The sequence below is a fragment of the Ambystoma mexicanum genome, chromosome 3p (genome assembly GCF_040938575.1).
Source record: "Ambystoma mexicanum isolate Mex_15411 chromosome 3p, UKY_AmexF1_1, whole genome shotgun sequence".
NCBI lineage: Eukaryota > Metazoa > Chordata > Amphibia > Caudata > Ambystomatidae > Ambystoma > Ambystoma mexicanum.
The window spans coordinates 718,684,618-718,704,018 of NC_090925.1; the positions used below are offsets into that span (position 1 = coordinate 718,684,618).

The following is a 19,401-nucleotide window of genomic DNA, read 5'->3' on the forward strand; positions in this document are numbered from 1 at the left end:
ACAATCTTGCCTAGCACAGAGGAACTCGACTCTCTGGGAGACTCGCTGAGCAGAGATCCCCTACCATAGGAACACAAATGCCGACTACACGCAGGGGTCGTAGAGCACCTTCTCTCGACCCCACAATAGACTTGTTCACTGCACGTGAAAACAGTCCCAGACTTTGAGTCCAGGTTCCCCAGCCAGGCTCCAAGGGGAACACTCTATGGATGAACTGGTCAGGGTAATTTGCTTGTGCCCCTCCCCCGCCCCCCCAAATCCCCTCTCCATATTGCCTCTCATGAAGGTGATGAGCAAGATCCACGAGGAACTAGTGATGCTCAACCTCTGCACACACTGGCGATGTGCAATCCCATCAAGCTCCCGTGCCTGACTAATCTGCTCACTAAGCACAGGGGATTAACAGTGCACCTGCAACCTCACGCACTGAACTTGGCTGCATGGCTCCTGAAGAGTTCGGACATCTTAACCTGCCAGAGGTGTGTGGATATCCTGAAAGAAGCACGAAAACCTAACACTAGACACTGTTATTTCGACAAGTGGAGATTTGTAATTTGGTGCCAGTCTAAACAAAAGAACCCCATAGAATGTACCCCATCCCACATTCTAAAATATGTGTTCCACTTGCTAGACTCAGGGTTAGTATTCAACTCCTTAAAGGTGCACCTGGCGGCCTTGTCAGCCTACACCACCTCCCACAATAAGGTCTCATGGTGGAAGGTGCCCGTCATCAAAGCATTTATGGAGGGAGTAAAGAGACTCCACACCCAGATTTCAAATCCGCCGCCAGGATGGGATCTCAATGGTGTACTCGCTAAGCTCATGGGACCCCATTTCGAGCCTATGTATAAATCGAGACTTAAACACCCGACGTACAAACCTGCCTTCTTAGTGGTTATTACTTCCATGAGAAGAGTTGGTGAAATAAAAGCATTGTCAGTGCAGGATCCTTTCTTTACCATACACAAGGACAAGCTGGTTTTACATACTCACCATAGGTTCTCCCCTAAGTTAATCTCCGAATTTCACATAAACCAGTCTATTGAGCTACGGGCTTTCTTTCAGAACCCCATCAACCCAGCTGAGGTAAAACTCCATACACTAGATGCGAATAGGGTAGTTATTTACTATGTAAACAAGACCAGACTGCTAAGAAAAACAGACCAACTGTTTGTCTCCATAGCACCAGTGTTAGGCCAAGTTTGTATGCCGTATCCTCTGGGAACACTACACACAACTATGACTACAGGTGTAAGCAACCAACCTTTGGTATAAGTCTGTACTACATTTTCGAGGGGATTGGGTCCTCTGACGTATTCCATATCTATGACAGTAATCGCCATAGCTGTGCTGCTTCGGAAAATCTTTCGGCGCCTGCATCGATGACGTCGACACTGTCCTCGGGGGGCCTCCATCGAGCCGACGTCCCTGGATGTTATAAGTAGGACGCACGACACCCATAGCCTCAGTTCTGTTTTTTTCGGCGAACGTGTTTGCTTCGGAGATCTCGGCGCGCCTCGGTTCTACTGAATCCTGTTCTTTACATTCTTCGAACCTGTTCGTTTGTGTCTTGAAATGGTCTTCGGCTTCTTCCATCCCACGGTCGGGTTTTAAGTGTAGGGTGTGCGGGTCCAAGATGTCGTTGACGGACACACACGACGCTTGCCTGTGGTGCCTCGGGGAGGACCACGATACGGATGACTGTCGACTGCCAGTCGCTTACATCGAAGGCCTTGCGGGAGCATAAGAAGCTGTCGGTGGGTAAGGTGGCCAAGCCCCGGAAGTCGCGATCCACTGGACTTTTGACGGACGATTCGAGGGGCGACTTTCCGCATCGTCGTGAGTCTGGGGGAATCTCGGTCCAGGAGTCAGTCTCGCCATTCCTCTGCCTCTTCGAGGCACTCGCGGAAGCGCTGTCACAGGTCGCCTTTGTCAGGTCCCTGAGAAATAGACGACTTTAGGTTAGGCATTACTAATTAGGAAAGGTCAGATGCATTGAAAAGACATTTCCTTAATGTAACATTTATATCAGCCAGCAACTATTGTCCCAGCTCAAGATGGTGGAGTGCTTCCTGTTCAGCAATGATTGGTCATTGGCTACTGTGATGCAGTTTGGAACCTAAGAAAAGGTTCTAAACTGCCTTTCATTCTGGATCAGTTCATGGATGGTCACCGCGCATCAGAGCTCCAGTAATTATAAAGAGAGAAACTAAAGAAAAACTTCAGAACATCAGGGTTTATTTCTTCTGAAAAAGCAGAGAAGGGTAAACTCTGATAAGTGACTATGTATAGTTAAAAAAATAAACTTTTCTTTCAACTTGGTATTAAGTAATATTACTCAAGTTCAGTTTAAGAAAATCAAATGATTTCAAGTTATTTATTGAAGAAAAGCCAAAGATTTATGTTGTGCTACTAATGTAAATTTATGGAAAGAAAAGTAACTGCAATGTTGAATTGAACGTTAGTTTACTGAAAGTGCACGCAGGTTTTGAAATATAAAAGCATCAGCTTGCGCGCGTCTTTAGAAAGTCAGCTGTGTAAACTGAGGCGTTTGTGGAGTGTCGCGGGTTAAATGAATTAAAGGAAAGTACCTTGTAGTGTGAGGCGGCGTGCTCAGGAAGTTCCTTTAATATGTTTTAGTTATGTCGTTTCGGAGGAGATTTGTTTTAAGTCGCAGTCTTCATTTTGGTGCGTGGTTTTGATCCAAAGCTGCATGCGGTTTCCGAATTGCTAACGAGCGCGAACCAGTGGCAGTGCGCGCTCGATCTCCTCGTGAGAAGGAGGCGCTCGTCTGTTTTACATAGTCGGTGCTGGCTTGTTTCTTCAGGTAGCCTGCGCACGCTTGTCTGTTCCACGTTCCTTCAGCAGTGATTTTAAAGTTGATGCTTGTTTGTTGAAGAGTACTATATTTCTACAGATGACCTGTATATGAAGTCCCTAGAAATACAAGTGAACTCTGCAAGTTAAGACATAATAGAATCTAACTGAACATTTCTATTGATTGAGCTCCAAAAGCATACAAAGACATTCTTTGCAAGTGAAAAGTTAATTTACTGAAGAATCTTCAACACAGTTATTCTAATATTTAACTTTCTGAAGAGTTTGAAGTCTTAAGCATTCAACTGAGAAAAGCAAGTTAAATAAAAAGATAAAACTCCTCTAAGAATCTCTAAGTAAAACTACTGAGACTATCTGGTAACAAGGGATCCTGGGAAAGTTCATAATAGAATTGATAGTGAGTTATAAATTGAGGATTTAATAATTTGTTGTATACTGTATCCTTTGCAGGTAACCAGGGTTCCAAGGTTCTGAGCAGTAGAGGACTCAAGTGTTTTCTGATCGTTTGTTTTGTTCTCCAATTCCCTTTCTACCCCATTCTGGTCAATTCAATAATTGTTCAACTGATTGTTGGATGTACTGGTTTGAGGGTCTAAGTGGGCTAATCGTCTTCTCCTGCAAGATATCCAGCGCTGGGACCTGATGGCCTTCCCTGTCCTCATCCGAGGACTCCGCCCGTCGGCGGGTTGCATGTCCCAACAAGCATTCCACTCCTGAGGAATGGGATTCCTTCCGAAATGAGATGATGGCGATTTTTTTTTTTTTTCTTTAATCGCAGGGCTCTGGTCCGTCCGCGCCGTCTAAGGACGCCGGCCATGACCGTGCTAGACACTGCTCGTACGCCTTCAGGCTCAAGCGGTCGTTGCGACAACCGGGCGCCTTTGAGGTCCCGGTCGGACAAGGATGGTGGCTCTAGACATGCCAGTTCCAGGTCCCGGTCCTCGACGCCCTCGAGACCGCGTGAGCCTGTGTAGTCTTCTAGGAAGACATCGTCATCGAGGGACTCTCTCGAGGCTCCGCCTCCGAGGAAGTCCTCAATGCCATCGGCGCCCAGGCTGTTGAAGGACACACTCGGTGCTCCGGCCTCAAAGTTGTCGGCTTCTCGCTCAACGCCTTTCGAGGCTGCTTTGTCGGAGGTACCCCGTGGCACGGTGGAACCCCCCCAGAAAGGCTCTGGCCAAGGCTAAGAATGTCTTTGTCGCTTTTTCTGTGCCCTCTTTCTGACCTCTGGATTTTATTTCTGAGGGGGATGAGGGATCTGAGGAAGGTTTCGTGCCTGAGGAGGTGCCTGACAAGATTTTGTCTGGTCACAGCCAAATTGAAGACCTGCGTCAGTCACTTCACAACGCCAGTGTTCTGGACACCTCTCCGGAGGTGGAGTTGTGTCGGCCTGAGCCTGGAGCCCATGCCGAGTCCTCGTATCGGCGCCTTATGTCGAGGGTCACGGAATACTTGGGATGGTCTGCACCACCTGTGGATTTTCTGCAGGATGACCTGACGGACATCCTCGACCAAGGTCCTCCAACTGACCCGGTACTGCCATTCCATATGGCTTTGCAAAGAAGGGTGATTGCAGCTTGGACTGCTCTGGAGAATCTACCGGAAGTGAGCAAGTCTTTGCCGCGAAAATACCCTCCAGCCAGTAGTGACCCCTGCTACTTGACCACGAACCCGACTCCAAAGAGTTTGGTGGTGCAGGCGGCCACGGCCCCAGCAAAGCAGGCGTCGTACCCTACCATCCCTCCTGATAGCGACGACAAGAGTTTTGATGGCTGGGCGAAGAAAGTGTTTTCTTCAGGGGGTATGGCTTTGCAGGCAGCCAACTCTGTGTGTGCGCGCGCGCCTTGTCACGTTTCACGGACACTCTGTGGAACTGTATTTCATTGGCGGCTGAGCTGAACATATTCCCAAAGGGGGGGAACTGGATGGTTTTCTTGCTATTGTACAGGATGGCAAGGATGCTATGTGTGAGTCCGTTCAGTCTGGTCTGGACATGGCGGATTGTGTCAGCCGGTCCATGGTGGCGAGCACCGTAATACGCAGGTTTGTGTGGTTGAGGAAGTCGGGGTTTGCTCTTGATGTGCAAGCCCGGCTCCTCAACATGCCCTTGGATGGTGAACATCTTTTTGGCAGCAAGGCTGACGAGAGCCTTGAGAGGTTGCAGACCTCAAAAGCTGCAGCAAAGTCATTGAGCGCTGCAGTTCGCCAACCTCTGCTTTTTCGTCCTAGGGGACAGCAATGGAGGGGAGGTTCCTTTCGAGATTACTCATCCTTTAGTAAATCGAGGGGAGCTGCAAGTCAAAGAGGCCACCGTAGGAGTGCCGGAGGTGGAAAACGGGGTACTCTAGGTGCAAAGGCCACTCGGCAGTTGCCTCTTTGCCCTCAGGCACTGCCGCAGCCGCTTCAGCTCAGTCATGAGGCCATTTCCCATGGTTCGCCGGTTGGGGGAAGGCTGGCGCAGCATCTTGTAGAGTGGCGTGCCATTACTTAAGATGTGTGGGTTCTGGAGATCATACCCCACGGCTACTGTCTTCCTTTCTGGCAGAGGCCTCATGACAATCCATCAGGGAATCTCTATTTGAAGAATCCGGATCCACTCCTTGCGCAGGAAATTCAGTCCCTGCTGGAGAAAGGAGCCATGGAACTGGTGCCTGTAGCGGAGAGGAACAAGGGATGGTAGTCCCCTTATTTTTTTATTTCAAAGAAAGATGGGGGATTGAGACCCATCATGGACTTGCGCGGTTTGAACAAGCTCCTCAGGAAGGAAAAGTTCAAGATGGTTACTCTTTCTCAAGTCCTCCAGGCCCTTTAACTTCAGGACTGGTTGGTGTCTCTCGACCTCAAGGACGCTTACTTTCATGTGCCAATCCATCCGGTAGCCAGTCATAATGTCGAATGCAAAAAGTCGAATCCAAAAATGTCTTAAAAAAAAAATTTGAATGTGTTTTTTTTTAGTTTGTTTTTTTGGCTTTAGCTAGTAAAAATAAACAGGGGGATGGGGGGGAACCCCCTTTAAAAAAAAACATACCCGGACCTTCTCGTCCATCTGCCCTCCACGTCGTCTTCCCTACCGAGACGACCTGCTCTCACGGGAGGGGGGGGGGGGGTCAGGTTCTCAATCCAGAGGTCAGATCCCTCAACCTTCACGCTTGACTTCTGAAAGGTTGAGGTATAAGGATTGGGACCTCCCTGAAGACGTGATGAAGGTGTTGCTCTCGGCCAGGCGGCCGGACACAAAGTCCTTGTACCGTTGCCATTGGAGAAAGTTCTGCGACTGGTGCAGGGTTAAGAATGTGGATCCTTTTTCATGTGACATTCCTGTAGTTCTGGCTTTTTTGCTTTCGTTGGCCCACAGGGGCCTGCAAGTGGGTACAGTTAAAGGTTACCTGGCGGCGCAGTCTATATTTAAGCGCTCGTCAGAGGAGTGTTCTTATTTTAAAATTCCTTTAATTTCTCAGTTTCTCAAAGGACTCGGTTTCCGCCGGCACATTTCCAGGTTCCTGGTTGGGATTTGAACCTTGTTCTGAAATTCCTTGTGTGCTCCGTTTGAGCCTTTGCATTCCTGTCCTTTGAGGCTGTTGACCCTTAAAACTGTGTTTTTAGTTGCGGTCACTTCCGCTGAGTGAGTTGCAGGCACTTTCAGTTAAGCCACCCTTCACTGTTTTATAAGGACAGGGTTGTCCTTAGAGTTCGGCCTTCTTTTCTTCCGAAGGTGGTGTCGGAATTTGATTTAAGCAAGGTTATTCTTCCGGTATTTTATCCTCTTCCACATCCTGGTAAGGAGGAGGAGAGGCTCCATAGATTGGATCCTAGGAGAGCTTTAAGTTTCTACATTTCTCGCTTGTCCCGAGTCAGAGTGGACGATCAGCTCTTTATTGGTTACGCTGGAAGGCGTTTGGGACAAGCTGTGACGAAGCAAACTTTGTCTAGATGGATTATCTTGGCAATTTCTGAATGCTGGCGTTTGGCGGGTAAGGACCCTCCGGTAGGCTTACTGGCCCATTCTACTAGGGGTATGGCTGCCTCTACTGCCCTGCAGAGGGGTGTTCCTATTCGTAACATCTGTGATGCAGCCACTTGGGCTTCGGTCCATACTTTTGTGTGTCACTACTCCCTCGATTCTATCCATGGGCAGGATCTGGCCTTTGTCAAGGCGGTACTTTACTCTGCAATTTGAATGGGCATTCTAATTTTCTATATTCTAAATTCTTTTCCCTCCTCCATACTTTGGTACTGCTTTGGGAGTCTGTCATAGATCTGGAATACGTCGGAGGACCCAATCCCCTCGAAGAACAAGTTACTCTCTTACCTGGTAACGTTCTTTCGATGGGATGGTCTGACGACGTATTCCATACCGCTCCCTCCCTACCTGCCCCGCTACAGAATCTTATGCGATTGCAGCTTAAGTTTCCGCAAGGCTTTCTGTGGTCATACTGGCAGTGGTTTGGTGCCACACGTTCTGGGGAAAAAACTACAACTGAGGCTACATGCGTCCTACTTATAACATCCGGTGACATTGGCTCGACGGAGGCCCTCTAGGACAGTGTATAGACGTCATCGACGCAGGACGCAGAAAGATTTTCCAAAGCAGCACAGCTGTGGTGATTACTGTCATAGATATGGAATACGTCGTCGGACCATCCCATCGAAAGAATGTTACCAGGTAAGAGAGTAACTTGTTCTTTGGTAGCGTGTTGAGCAGCCAGGCTTATCTCAAGAGGGGAAATGTGAGTAGTGGAGTTACACAAAGATTCAGTTACAGGTATTCAAATAAACTTACACTCAAGGTTTCTTCTATAACCATTAATAATTTATCAGTTCAATTATAAAACACTCATTAGAAGGAGATGATCATATAATACACAAATATACTTCAATACTGTACACTCTTTAAAAAGTAAGTAAAAGGCAAAGGTTATCAGAACATGAAAGACTACAATTATTGTTAGGCAGTGCGATTACTTTGAGTTCACCAGAATAGTCAATTCAATAGGCTAGGCCAAAGTATGGGCTAAAGTCTTGGATAGGATAAAGCAGTTCTGGTAGATGAACGGAAAAGTGTCTGCACAAGTTCTCAGAAGTAGTTTGTAAAAAGAATAATCATATGTTGGGACACAAGCTGATTGGGCCTGTGAATTGCAAAAGTTTCAAGCACTTTCACAGTTAGAGTTAAGTGCTCTGTCTTGTTTTACAGTACCTTTCCTAGGCCTTAGTCGTGGGGACAAGAGGGAGGACGTCTAGAGGAGTGAGGGGGTGGGGGGGGCGGGGACTCCTGCACTGGGACTGGTCATAGCTTGCAACTGCCAAACTTCAACTTCAGTGGCTGTTTCGCGTTTCAGCTACCGCACTGGTAACAACATTGGTCCTGGCTGTCATGGTGGACTGTCCTTGCTTCAGAGGTCCCACTCTCAGCTGGCTTACTTGGGAGTTGATTAGTCCTTACCAACTCAAAGGGAGAAGTTGTCATTAGCAGGGCTTCTCTGTCGATGCAAACTTGGGGATTCGGACCTGCAACAGGGCTTCACTGGGCAAACCAACGGTCCAGGAGTTGCAGCACCAGTGATAAATCAATGTGCACAGTGTCCTAGCTATTTTACGTCACCTGAGGGTGTAGGAAGGGTCTGTGCCATCCGCAGTGGGTATCATCTGATTTAGAGAAACTAAGTGTTTTTGAAGTGTATTATAATTGTTACATGTTTTGCTCCCTTCTGAAGAAGGCTTATATAAAAATAAATGAATAATTGTTTAATCAAGAAAACTTGAGTGTAAGCGTTTATTTGAATAACTGTCACTGTGAAACTGTTACAACCCTACTGCTCACATTGACCCCTCTTGAGAGAAGCCTGGCTGCTCAGCCACACTACCAACCTGTGTAGTACAGACTTGTACCAAAGGTTGGGTTCCTATTGCCAGGAGGTCACGGTTGCTTAAGTACACCCAAAGGGTACTGCACACAATCTTGCCTAACACTCGACAAGGCACCGCACAGAGGTGGGCTTAGCAGTTTCAGGAACTCCTGCAGTGGTAGCCGAAGAAATCTGAAAGAGGTGAGTTTGCATAGATACTTCTACCCCACTCCTGCAATAGCTGTATCGGTGTAATGCCTATCCCTATCTTTCCTTTGCCTGACTAAGACCGGAGCTTCCTCTATAGTGGTGGTATTGGTAGAGAACCTTGCAAGAACTTCACTTTGTGAATAAGAGTTGCCAAAGCCGACAGTTGAGCGTGTTCCAAAAGAGGAATAAACAATCATATAGTAAACACTCCGGCAAAGAATACATTGTGGTACTTTTCAGTTGGGCACTAGGCCCCAATTCTTAGCAGGGTTGGACTTATTAAGAGTGAGCAACTTTGTTTTAGGTTATCTGGGTGTTCTACTTAATTTACTTAGCTTGGTCTACTGCTTCTAGTTTACTGTTTGCTCTATTTTCTCACTGACTTTACCATTCGAACCAGTTTTGCAACAGATGGCAAAATCAAGAGTAACAATGTAAATAAAGGTGTTGTGAAGTGTTTGTTCAGTTAGCGGAACCCCCAATGGTGAATGTGTGTGATACTACTTCTTGAATGTTTAATTGCTTAGAATATATTCTAAAGTGCTCTCTCATTGTAGTCTTTGACCACTCGCACCCTTCCGAGTCTAAGCCTTACTGCTCTGCTGCCCTACCTTCACTGTGTTAGGCTAGACATTGATGTATTTCCTGTTCACCATAATCGCTGGGCCTCGGAGAATCCACCCACACGGTTGAATATGAAAATCCATCTCTTGACACCACCTCACCTACCAAATATTTTCCTCCCCGTGAGTCTCTGCCTTACTCGTGTGGCAGAGCTCCCTGGCGCAAAATGACCCGACTGCTGCAAAGCAATCTGAAGTTTCACGTTTTGTCTGTATATGATTTTTTCTGTTTTAATTTTTGTACTTTATTGCTCAGGCATTTTAAAGTAAGTAGTGTTTTTTAGACCATTTGAGAAGTGTATTCTTTAATTCCATGCGGCTGCCAATTTCCTAAAAGTAATTGACTGTATATTTGATACTTTAGGTATTAAAATTCAATATTTTAACTGGAATGCTCTTAGCTGTAATTCTGCATCCGTTTACTAGAATATTGCTAGATTTCTTTTGAATTTATTTGCTTTACTCCTATTTAATTATCTCTGAACCACTGTTGGGCGGTGGTCAGATTTGTGTAATTGCAATTATTTTGGTTTAATATTTTAATTGTAGCTGTATGCAGTCTAGCTTCAGGTAACCTCGCTATTAAAAATCAGTCTCTCTATGTTGAGTTATGGTCCGGGTACCGGCTGGGTTGCTGGTCTTCTCAGCCCCTTCGTTTTCTTCTTCTTACAGTTTTTCTCAGGGCCCTCTTAAAGATGTCCCTAACTTGATCTGCACCCCCCACACAGCCTGGTACAGCGAGCAGGCATCAATCGAGTCCAGGGAGGAGGCTGCCAAGGAGATCCGACGAGCCATTGCTGGTAATGATTAGGGGTTATTTATAGTAGTTGGCCACTAGCAATGGAGAAGTGGGGGGGCGGGGTATAACCAATGGGGATGGGAGTATTTCTTAAAAAGAATAATCACTAGGGGACTTTATCTATTGCTGTTAATGAAGAAGGGTCCTTTGAATGTGGCTATGAGTACTGAGTGGGGGCACTGGGGAAAGGGGGGGCGGGGAATATTGCTGGTAACTGGGCAAAGTGTGACAGCAGCGGGGGGTTTTGGAGCAAAGCTGTAATTGATAGTGATCTGTGATTGGGGCAGGACAGGTTGTGAAAGGCGAGAAAAATGAAGACCTGATCTGGTTTGTGGGATGGAGATGCAGGCTTTGCAGTTACCAAAAAGGGTGGCTGAAATCTGAGGATTGGCGCATGTCTTCAGTTTTCTTGCATTTTTGTATGTTTTCCATACTACATTACCATGTATTGCCATGTTCCTTTGCCATAAAATGTCAGTGTTTCAATTTTCTGTTTCCTAAAACTGTCCATTGACCGCACCAACAGGATATGCAATGTGGATTTATCTGTTTATTCTTTAGATTGAGATTCATGTTGGTTCTAGAAACACATTCTGTAAGTTTTGGCACAGCCTCTTGTCCATATGAATTAAGAAAGGGTAGTATTAACAACCGTGGTGGTAAAGATATAGACCTACTCCCCATTTAGGCATGGAAAGGGTTTGAAGTGTCAGCTTCTCTGCCATACATGTGAAATGTATACATATAGATGTGATTTTTAGAATTGACTTCTGATCATGTTTATTTTATAGAAATATATTGTGAAGTGTAATGTTTTTTGATAAATATTAAAATATGTATATTTTTGGTAATTACATGGTTATTCGCCCGTTTTTGGTTATGAGGTGAACATGACTAAGTTCATATGCATCTGAAACACTCACCCTTAGCAGATCGGAAAGGAAGCTGGTTTGTGGGAATTTGTAGATTTTGTGTCTAACCGTCCTCACCCACACAGCCCCTAAAAAGAGGACTTTGTAGCTCTTGATTGCTGAAGACTTAAATAGACTACAATGGGCAACCCACAAGTGGAACCTCCACTCAGTGTTTCCCAGGAACATGGGGCAAAAACTTTGGCCAGGGCTTGCCTAGGTCACATGGATTCCCATACCCCCGCTCCACATCCCCTCTACATGGCCTCCTTTTAATTCTGGGGACTTGACACTGGCCAGCCCAGTTTGTTTTTCAGATCTCAACGGCTTGTATGGTCTGGTGTTTATTTTTTTATTTGTTTTTTTTATTTTTGTTTTTTTTTTTTTTACAATATTTCCTCATTCTCTGGGGTGGCTGGGAAGTTTGCCAAATTATTCTGCTCCCTCCAAATCACTGAGATTGGCATGCAGGGCCAGTTCTTCAGGAACCAGCTGCTTTCTCACAAAAACGTATTCAGGTTGCCAGAAAGGACTCTACAAGGTGCCAATATAGAAGCAAGTGGCTTCTGTCAATGGTCGATGGGGGAGAAACTGGTCTGGGTCTTATTCTTGTGAATCCACTCTTCCTTTATTACGCATTTGGCTGACTAAGGTCTTCAGATCATTTTGTGTTCCACTGATCTGCCAGCTATTGTGGCATACAGGAACTTTGCTTTTTCTGCTGAAAATCCTGTGATCAGAAGGCAATTTGGTGGGCTGACTACGCTGTTTCTGCCAGTGTGAGTCCCTACGCTTGTCTGGGAACTGAGGTTTTGCTGAAAAGGGCCCCTACGGGACCCTAACGTCTATGGAAACGAGGCGAGTCACCACACACGATAGATACGCCAGACACGAGGTTGTATTCCCAAAGCTAGGCTTTATTGCAAAGCAAAAGTCTCAGTTGGCCAACTCGGTCTCACGCCCCACGACGTGTATCGCTAGACATCGAGGGACGCAAGAGTGTGAATTACGTACATCAGTTAACGCAAGAGAGTGAATTACGTACATCAGTTACATATATACAAAATGCATATCAAACAATCAGCTATGACATGTTTAACACCCCCCTTTTATTGGGTTAATTTGAACTTGGTGTGATGATGGACATCTCCGACAACTGACACCTTCAAACATCTATTCTAGTAACAATTTGTGAGTGCGGAGGCATCTTTCAGTTGTTGAATAGAACACAGCGCTTCTGTTCTTGGAAGCAAGCTATATACGGGGGGGGAAGAGTTGCATTCCAGACCTAGCTATCTATTAGGTGCTATTCGTGTCCTGGGAGCTGACCCGCTCTAGCGGGGCTCAGTAAAGGGAGGCCGTAAGAAAAGCATAATTCAAGCCTTTAGCTGTATTATTCTAACATATTCTACCAAATAACGAGACTGGCTGGCAGCTGCGAAATGATTAAATGCCCTGCAGCTCTGCTTCAAGGCTACATTTGGGAGGGAGCCAGGCATTCTTCCTAGCGCTGCCTAAGTTTTTCAACAAACTCCTGTTATCCTCACGGCCCTGCGGCCTTGTCCTTTTTACGTGCAGACAACAATGTTTTACAGTCGAGCAGTGTAAGCAGAAAATATACTGTGAAGCAATAGGAACAGAAAGCAATGAGCAATGGTTAGAAAACAAAATGGCGATTCTTGTTACATCAAAATGGCCGTTCATTGGCAAACTCGAAGACCTATATTCTGTCATATCGTGCATGAGATGGTTGGCCCATGGCCGCCAAAATACGTTTGCGGTCACAAAGTAGAGGTATCCATTTTTCTAGACTGACTGTGCTTGCAGCTCTGGTTCATAAGCAATTCAAGCCCCTCGCCATTTCGGGCATTAAACTGATTTCTTGGGAGATTGCTTTCCTGGTACTGGGAAATGGAGCCAGGTTCAACCATGAAGTTAACTTAGTCTTCCACAGGTACAAGGTGATATTGCATACTTATCCCACTTGCCTAATTTGGTCTCTTCGGTCATTGTAAACCGAAGGTTTTCTTTGTCCTCTCCCCTTCAAACAGACTAGGTTGGCTCTTCATACTTTGGATGTTTGCTGGGCTCTCAAATTGTATTCGGAAAGGATGATGACTTTCAGGGGAGCACAATTGTCAGCCTAGGAAGACCAACCCAAAATCTTTAATTGTGCAGGCCTTGCATTCCGAATCTTACAAGCTACAAAGCAAAGGTTCCCTCTAGTTGCTTGTATACCGATGCGATCAGAGAAATTCACAGCTTTGGCTTTCCCAAGACCTGTCCTGTGGGAGATTAGCATGGCAGCCATGTGGGCGTCCCACTTAGCGTTTTGTACACTCTACTGTATTGACAATAGGGCAAATACTGACTTTAGGTTTGGTTAGGCCATTCTGCAGAAACCTTTCTCTCGAGGGAAGGGGACTGTGGACTAGTACAGTAGTCACTGTGGTGAATAACTTTGTCCTTGAATGCTGAGATGTCACAAAAAGAAAGCCATGTGACCCTTAACTCACTAAGAAAGACAGTTTACTTGGTAATTTTAAATGGTTAAAGATAGTTTATTTTGGAGACTTGTTAGTCTGTGACCATTCTCAAACTGTAATCGTGGTTAAGGTCGGTGCTCAGCGTGCTTTTTTTTTTTTTCTTTTTTCTCTAAACTGGTGGATTGTTCATGTTCTGAGTTTTTTTTTTTTTTTTTTTTTTTTTTTTTTTTTTTTTTTAAATCCTTCCCTGCTCCCACAATGTGACTAGGTAGAGCTTGGTGATAGACTGATTTGTTATAGCCCCTGTCTATACAGGCAGATTTCCTTTGTACTTCACTGAGGCGCCTAACATTTATACTCCCTGAGAAGCAGAACGTCTGTGGTATGAGAGGAGCTCATTCACTACCATTCAACCTCTCTGAACCGGCCAGTTACTGCCCTCCGATCTTTAAATGTCATCCTGTATTTACCACTTTACTCTTATTTTGAAAACTCTGGCAGAAAGGCCTGCCAGTTCACTATCCGTGCATTACATCCAACAGGTAGTCCACTAAAATGACCAGAGGTCGTTGTTCCCCCTTCCTCCCCCTTCCCACCTACAGGTCTTAATTGGTCCCAGTGACGGTCTCCCTCCATACTTCTGGCTTAATTTTGAGGATCCAAGGGGCACCCCTTCTTCCCCCTGCAATTAAGACAGTCTCTGTGGGTCGATGGACTGTCTTGTGATATTAATAGAAGCTTAAATGGCCTTCCCAACCTCTCTATATAGCCATACATGTCTTATGAAACCTTAATATTTGTTTTTTTAATTCATTACGGCAGGTCCCATTCCTGATGCTTTGCGTAACTGTGTCAATAAGGAGTACCTTCTGGCAGCAACACAGTGGTCTGGCATCGATCCATCAGCTGTACATGCACATGCAGAACTTAACGGAGCAGCTGTGTACAGGTAGGGGGTGTTGACAGCAAGAGACTATGCCTTTTTGGTTGCAGCTGCAATGTTTTCTTTGTGGTTTCCCCTGTATGGAATGTCCTGAAGCACAAGAAGTTGTGCCTTAGTTTGGCACAATAATACAGATTTAGATGCACAGACTTTGCATGTCGTCCCATCTAGTGGTTAGATCTGTAAGTGTAATTTGCCAATAATAAGATACCTGTCCTTTACACAAACAAGCCATGCAAAACATTACTTTTGTGTACTCCTGTTTTTTTTTTTTCCTTCTTTTTGGTCTTCGGTTTGTCAGGAATGTATGTGTGAAAGAAATGTGTTAACTCAAACAATAGATCCAACTATTTCAAAGAATACACACCAGTTTACTTTGGCGCACAAGCAAATTGTTGCTGAAGACTCCAACGGAAAGTGTTGATTCCAAATTTGTTTCACATCAACAGATGTTTTAATGGCATGTCATTTAACTACTAAAGAATTTTCTGAGTTTAGTTTATGCATTTTCATTTTTCAGTGATGTAGAAAACCCACTTAATGTGCCCACAAAAATCTGAAGTCCCCATGATTCGTTGAGGTACCAAGTACACCACCATAGTGTGTACACTTTCACTTTGTACCTCCGGGTAAATGGTATTCATTGAGTGGTTGCAAGAATCTCCCTGCTACTGGTTGTGGGTGGAGACTTGACTGGTTTGAGGAAGCTCTTACCTTATTCTAGGGGCTACAGACATTCTGTAACCCAGGGGCAGGTTTACTTGTAACTCCCTGGTAAGACATTTTTTCTGAAGTCCAAACCATACAACTGAGACCGTACAAGACTCCACTCTTAGTATAAGGCTGTACCACCAGAGTATTTGGTAGCGTAGACCGAGCAGCCAGGCTTACCTTAGCAGGGAGCAAGGGCTGTAGCTTTGTACAAAGAAATTGTAGCATACACAAACATGTATTGTAAAAAATAAAAGGTTAGTGTAAACGCAAGTCAGCCAAGATGACTCTTGGGTAAATAAGTACGATCACATTGTATATAAACACCATTCTGAAAACCAAAGTAATACTTGAGGGATATGTTGGTTAAGATTTTCATAGTAATGATAAACCTCCCGACCAGTGTCAACACCAGACCATTTTGATTTTACTGGTGGATTATTTTTCCTTCTAACTCTGAGTGGCAAAGAATGTTTCTCTTTATGGGTGTCATGTTTAAGACTTTCGAGATTGTCTTTTAAAAGTTAACATATTTGTCAACTTTTTGATGGGTGCCTATTGTTGCTGGGTTGCCCTAGGGACTCCCCTTTTAACTTTCTCTGGCTAACCTTGTGAGAACTACAGTTCCCAAGGGTAGAAAGGATCTTTGGATCCCCTTTTACATTTTATTAGGCGAGACCAGTGTTTTGTATGTAGTAACCCTGTGGGAGACTACGCCAGTCTTGTCCTCTTGGTATTGGGTCAACCACCTATTGGTATAGGTCTGTACTACACTAGTTGGTAGTGTCTGAGCAGCCAGGCTTACCTCAAGAGGGGTACATTTGAGCTGTAGCATCGAAATCCACACGTACAGGTATCCAAATAACACACTCAAGGTTTGCTAGTAAAATAATTAACGGTCAGTTTTAAATAATCCTATTTTAAAAAGGGCAAATGTGCAACAATAAAAATACATTTCATAACACGTTCTCAGAATCAAGATAAGCAAGTAGATACTGTTAGGCAGAATTCTCAGAAATGTGCTAATTCCCTCCACCCTGGAGACCCCCAGCAACTTGGCTGGATTTTGAGGACTTGATTTTTTTTTTTTTTTTAACCTGGAGAGAGCAAGACCCTTTTTCCCCACTCATGTATTTTTATGTGAATGTTACCTTTTTCTTTTGGTTGTGGAGTCTGACAAACTCCATAGGCATCTTTTACATTGTCACATAGCACCTTCAGTGCAGTGACACCAGGAAGTCTTCCATATTTCCCAAAGGTTTAACTACCTTCTCTGGGATAAACTACGGTTTCCCAGAGCAGTAAAGTGAAATTGACTTAAGTTACCATTGTAACTTTCTAGACCCAGCACACACTATCTTACAATAGGGTGCTGGAGGTGTCTTTGTATAGCTTCTCATGTAACCTTTTTTGTTATCCTTTTCTCATTGCATGGCTGGTGGCAGTGGTTTCGATTAAACTACCGTGGTGTGCATTTACCGCGGGCTGCGTTCACAGCTGCTGTAAAGTCACTGCTGACGCCATCTTTGTCAAAATGGCTCCCGGTCTTCTTGTTTTGCCATTTGTTTGTGGAAAGGTCCTTCTTGGGATTTACTCTGCGCACCAAACCAGGTTTGGTCTTTGTTCATTTTGCCTTTTGGCTGGATTCACGAGTTTAACCCACCTCTGGCTCCAGAGTGTCTGGGGTAGGCAGGAAGTGAGGGAGGTGCCCGAAACTCCCTGTGCTTAGTCTCCTAGGAGACCCAAATGCACTCTGGTGATTGGCCGGCTGACTGTCTGGCAAGGACAGCCACCCTGCTGGGTGAGTGGCAGCTAGGCTGGAATGGATGGGAGAGAACTGAATAAAAGGCGAGTCCTTTGGCTTGGAAGGCAGAGTCAACCACTGGAAGAAGGAACCGAATAAGAGCTTGAAGAGGACATCTGCTGAAACTCCTGGACGGTTGGTTAGCCCGGTGAAGCCCTGCTGCAGTACCGAAACGCCAAGTTCACATCGACAGAGAAGCCCCTGCAAGGACGACTTCTCCCTTAGAGTTGGTGGGACCAATCAACTCCAAAGTAAGCCACCTGGATATCCATGTTGGCGCTGGTTGAATTTCCAGAGTTGCTGCTGGAAACCGTATTGCCAGGGAGAGGAACACCATATTGTGTTGCTTTTCAGCTGTCCTATAGCTTTTGGAAGATCTTACGGACTCCCAGGAAGCAGGACTGACCAAGCCTGAGCCCCCTCAACAAAGTGCGGGACCCCAGAAGCAAGGAAAGTCCATCTTGACAGCCAGGAACCGCAGTGTTGCTATTTGCGGTAGACGCGAGGAACTGCAACACTGAACAGCCACTGAAAGTTTAGTTTGCCGATTGCAAGTTTTGACCGCCCCAGTGCATTTCAGGAGTCCACCGACTTCCGCCCTCTTGTCCGCACAACTGAGGCACAGGAACAGAAGTAATCAGATGCATCTTTTCTTCATTGCTAAGGTACTGTAAAACAAGTCTAAGAACTTGCCTCTTACTGTAGAGTTGCTTGACTCTTCTACTACTCACAATTCTAATCAGCTTGTGGCCCTACATTTCATTCATCAGACTCCTAAGAACTTGTGCAAAGTCTTTTCCATTTACTTACCAGAAGTGCTTCATGCTATACTAGACTTTTGCCCGTTGACTTTGACTTAACCTATTGAATTGTATGAATTCTTGAGGATCCAAAGGTATTTGTCTGCTTAAGAATATTTGTGGTCTCTTGTGTTCTAATAACCGTTGTCTTTTACCAATTCCTAAAAGTATTACAGTAAGATATTAATGTCCCCAGCACCCTAGTTATTGAAGTCACCTGTGGGTGTAGGTTGTGTCTGTGGGCCATCCCAAAAGGGTATTTACTGATTTAGAATCTAAGAGTGTAGAGTATTGAAGTGTATTTGTTACTGTTCTATTGCTCCCTTCTGAAGAAGGCTTTCTAACTGACTGATAAATTAATAATTGTTTATGCAAGAAACCTGGAGTATAAGCGTTTATTTGAATACATGCAATTGTAGATCTCTGTGCAACTCCACTACAGCTCACATTTACCCCTCTTGAGATAAGCCTGGCTGCTCAATACGCTACAAAAACTGTGTAGTGCATGCTTGTGCCAAAGGGTGGGTTGCCTATACCTGTAGTCAGTTGTTTGTAGTGTTCCCAGACAGTACTGTATACAAACCTTTCCTAATGGATACTCTTTAGAGATGCTTCATACACACTTCCTACACCCTGGGGTGACTTCAATTACTAGGACAGTATTGCCATTTATCTATCACTATTGCCCTTGGTAACATTTTGAGGTTGTGGAAAGGAAAGGTTAAGGGAAGGGAAAAAAGGTTAACAGGTTTTCAGAGCATGTGAGCACTTTTCAATCTCACAAAGGTCTAGATAAAAGCTTTCCCAGCAATACTTGGATAAACTGATGTACCACCTATGAGGGACAGTTGGAATCAGTCAGTGGGTCAGAAGAGTCTGCAGGGAGCCAGGACAGCCAAAGTCAATTGGAACATTGTCTATGGAGCTGAGGCACTTCTTAGATGGCACAAAAATCTTGCACAGTTAGTTTGTAGAAAATCACTGTTGGGCCACTAGCTGTCAGGCTTGTCAGAGCTGAGACCAACTCTTCAAAAAGCAGCTACTTATTTAGTTTATTTGTATACAGTAATTGAACTTTTACAAACTTTCAATTAACACATTTTCATATAAAAATTCCCACATACCAACAATAGTTGGTCAATAGAAATGACGCATCTTATTACAAATGTTGTTCAAACATACACTAAATCATTTTAAAACGCATTGTGTTTTAACAATTATCAATGAACAGCACGGTAATTCATTATAAATCCCTAAAGGGCACAAATTGTTCCCAATTTATCATAAAAAGTAAAACTGCAAGTACCAGCTTGCATATTAAAAACAAACTTTAAGAAAAATTGAGAATTGATTAATAAGGGATGAGGATAACCGGTACGATAGCACAGCGAGCAGAGCGCTTGCTTTGACATCCGTGCAGAGCGCTTGCT

At 44.8% G+C, this 19,401-nt stretch overlaps 1 protein-coding gene across 7 annotated transcripts in view; it reads left to right on the plus strand.

Moving 5' to 3' along the window:
• The window catches only part of LOC138580772 (C-terminal-binding protein 2), a 313,871-nt gene that overhangs the window by 284,278 nt on the left and 10,192 nt on the right, over nucleotides 1–19,401 (plus strand). For all 7 annotated transcript variants that reach the window (XM_069651580.1, XM_069651584.1, XM_069651581.1 and 4 more), the window contains 2 exons: nucleotides 10,190–10,317; nucleotides 14,536–14,662. In XM_069651580.1, coding sequence (XP_069507681.1) covers nucleotides 10,190–10,317; nucleotides 14,536–14,662 — 255 coding nt within the window. The remainder of the gene's footprint in view (nucleotides 1–10,189; nucleotides 10,318–14,535; nucleotides 14,663–19,401) is intronic.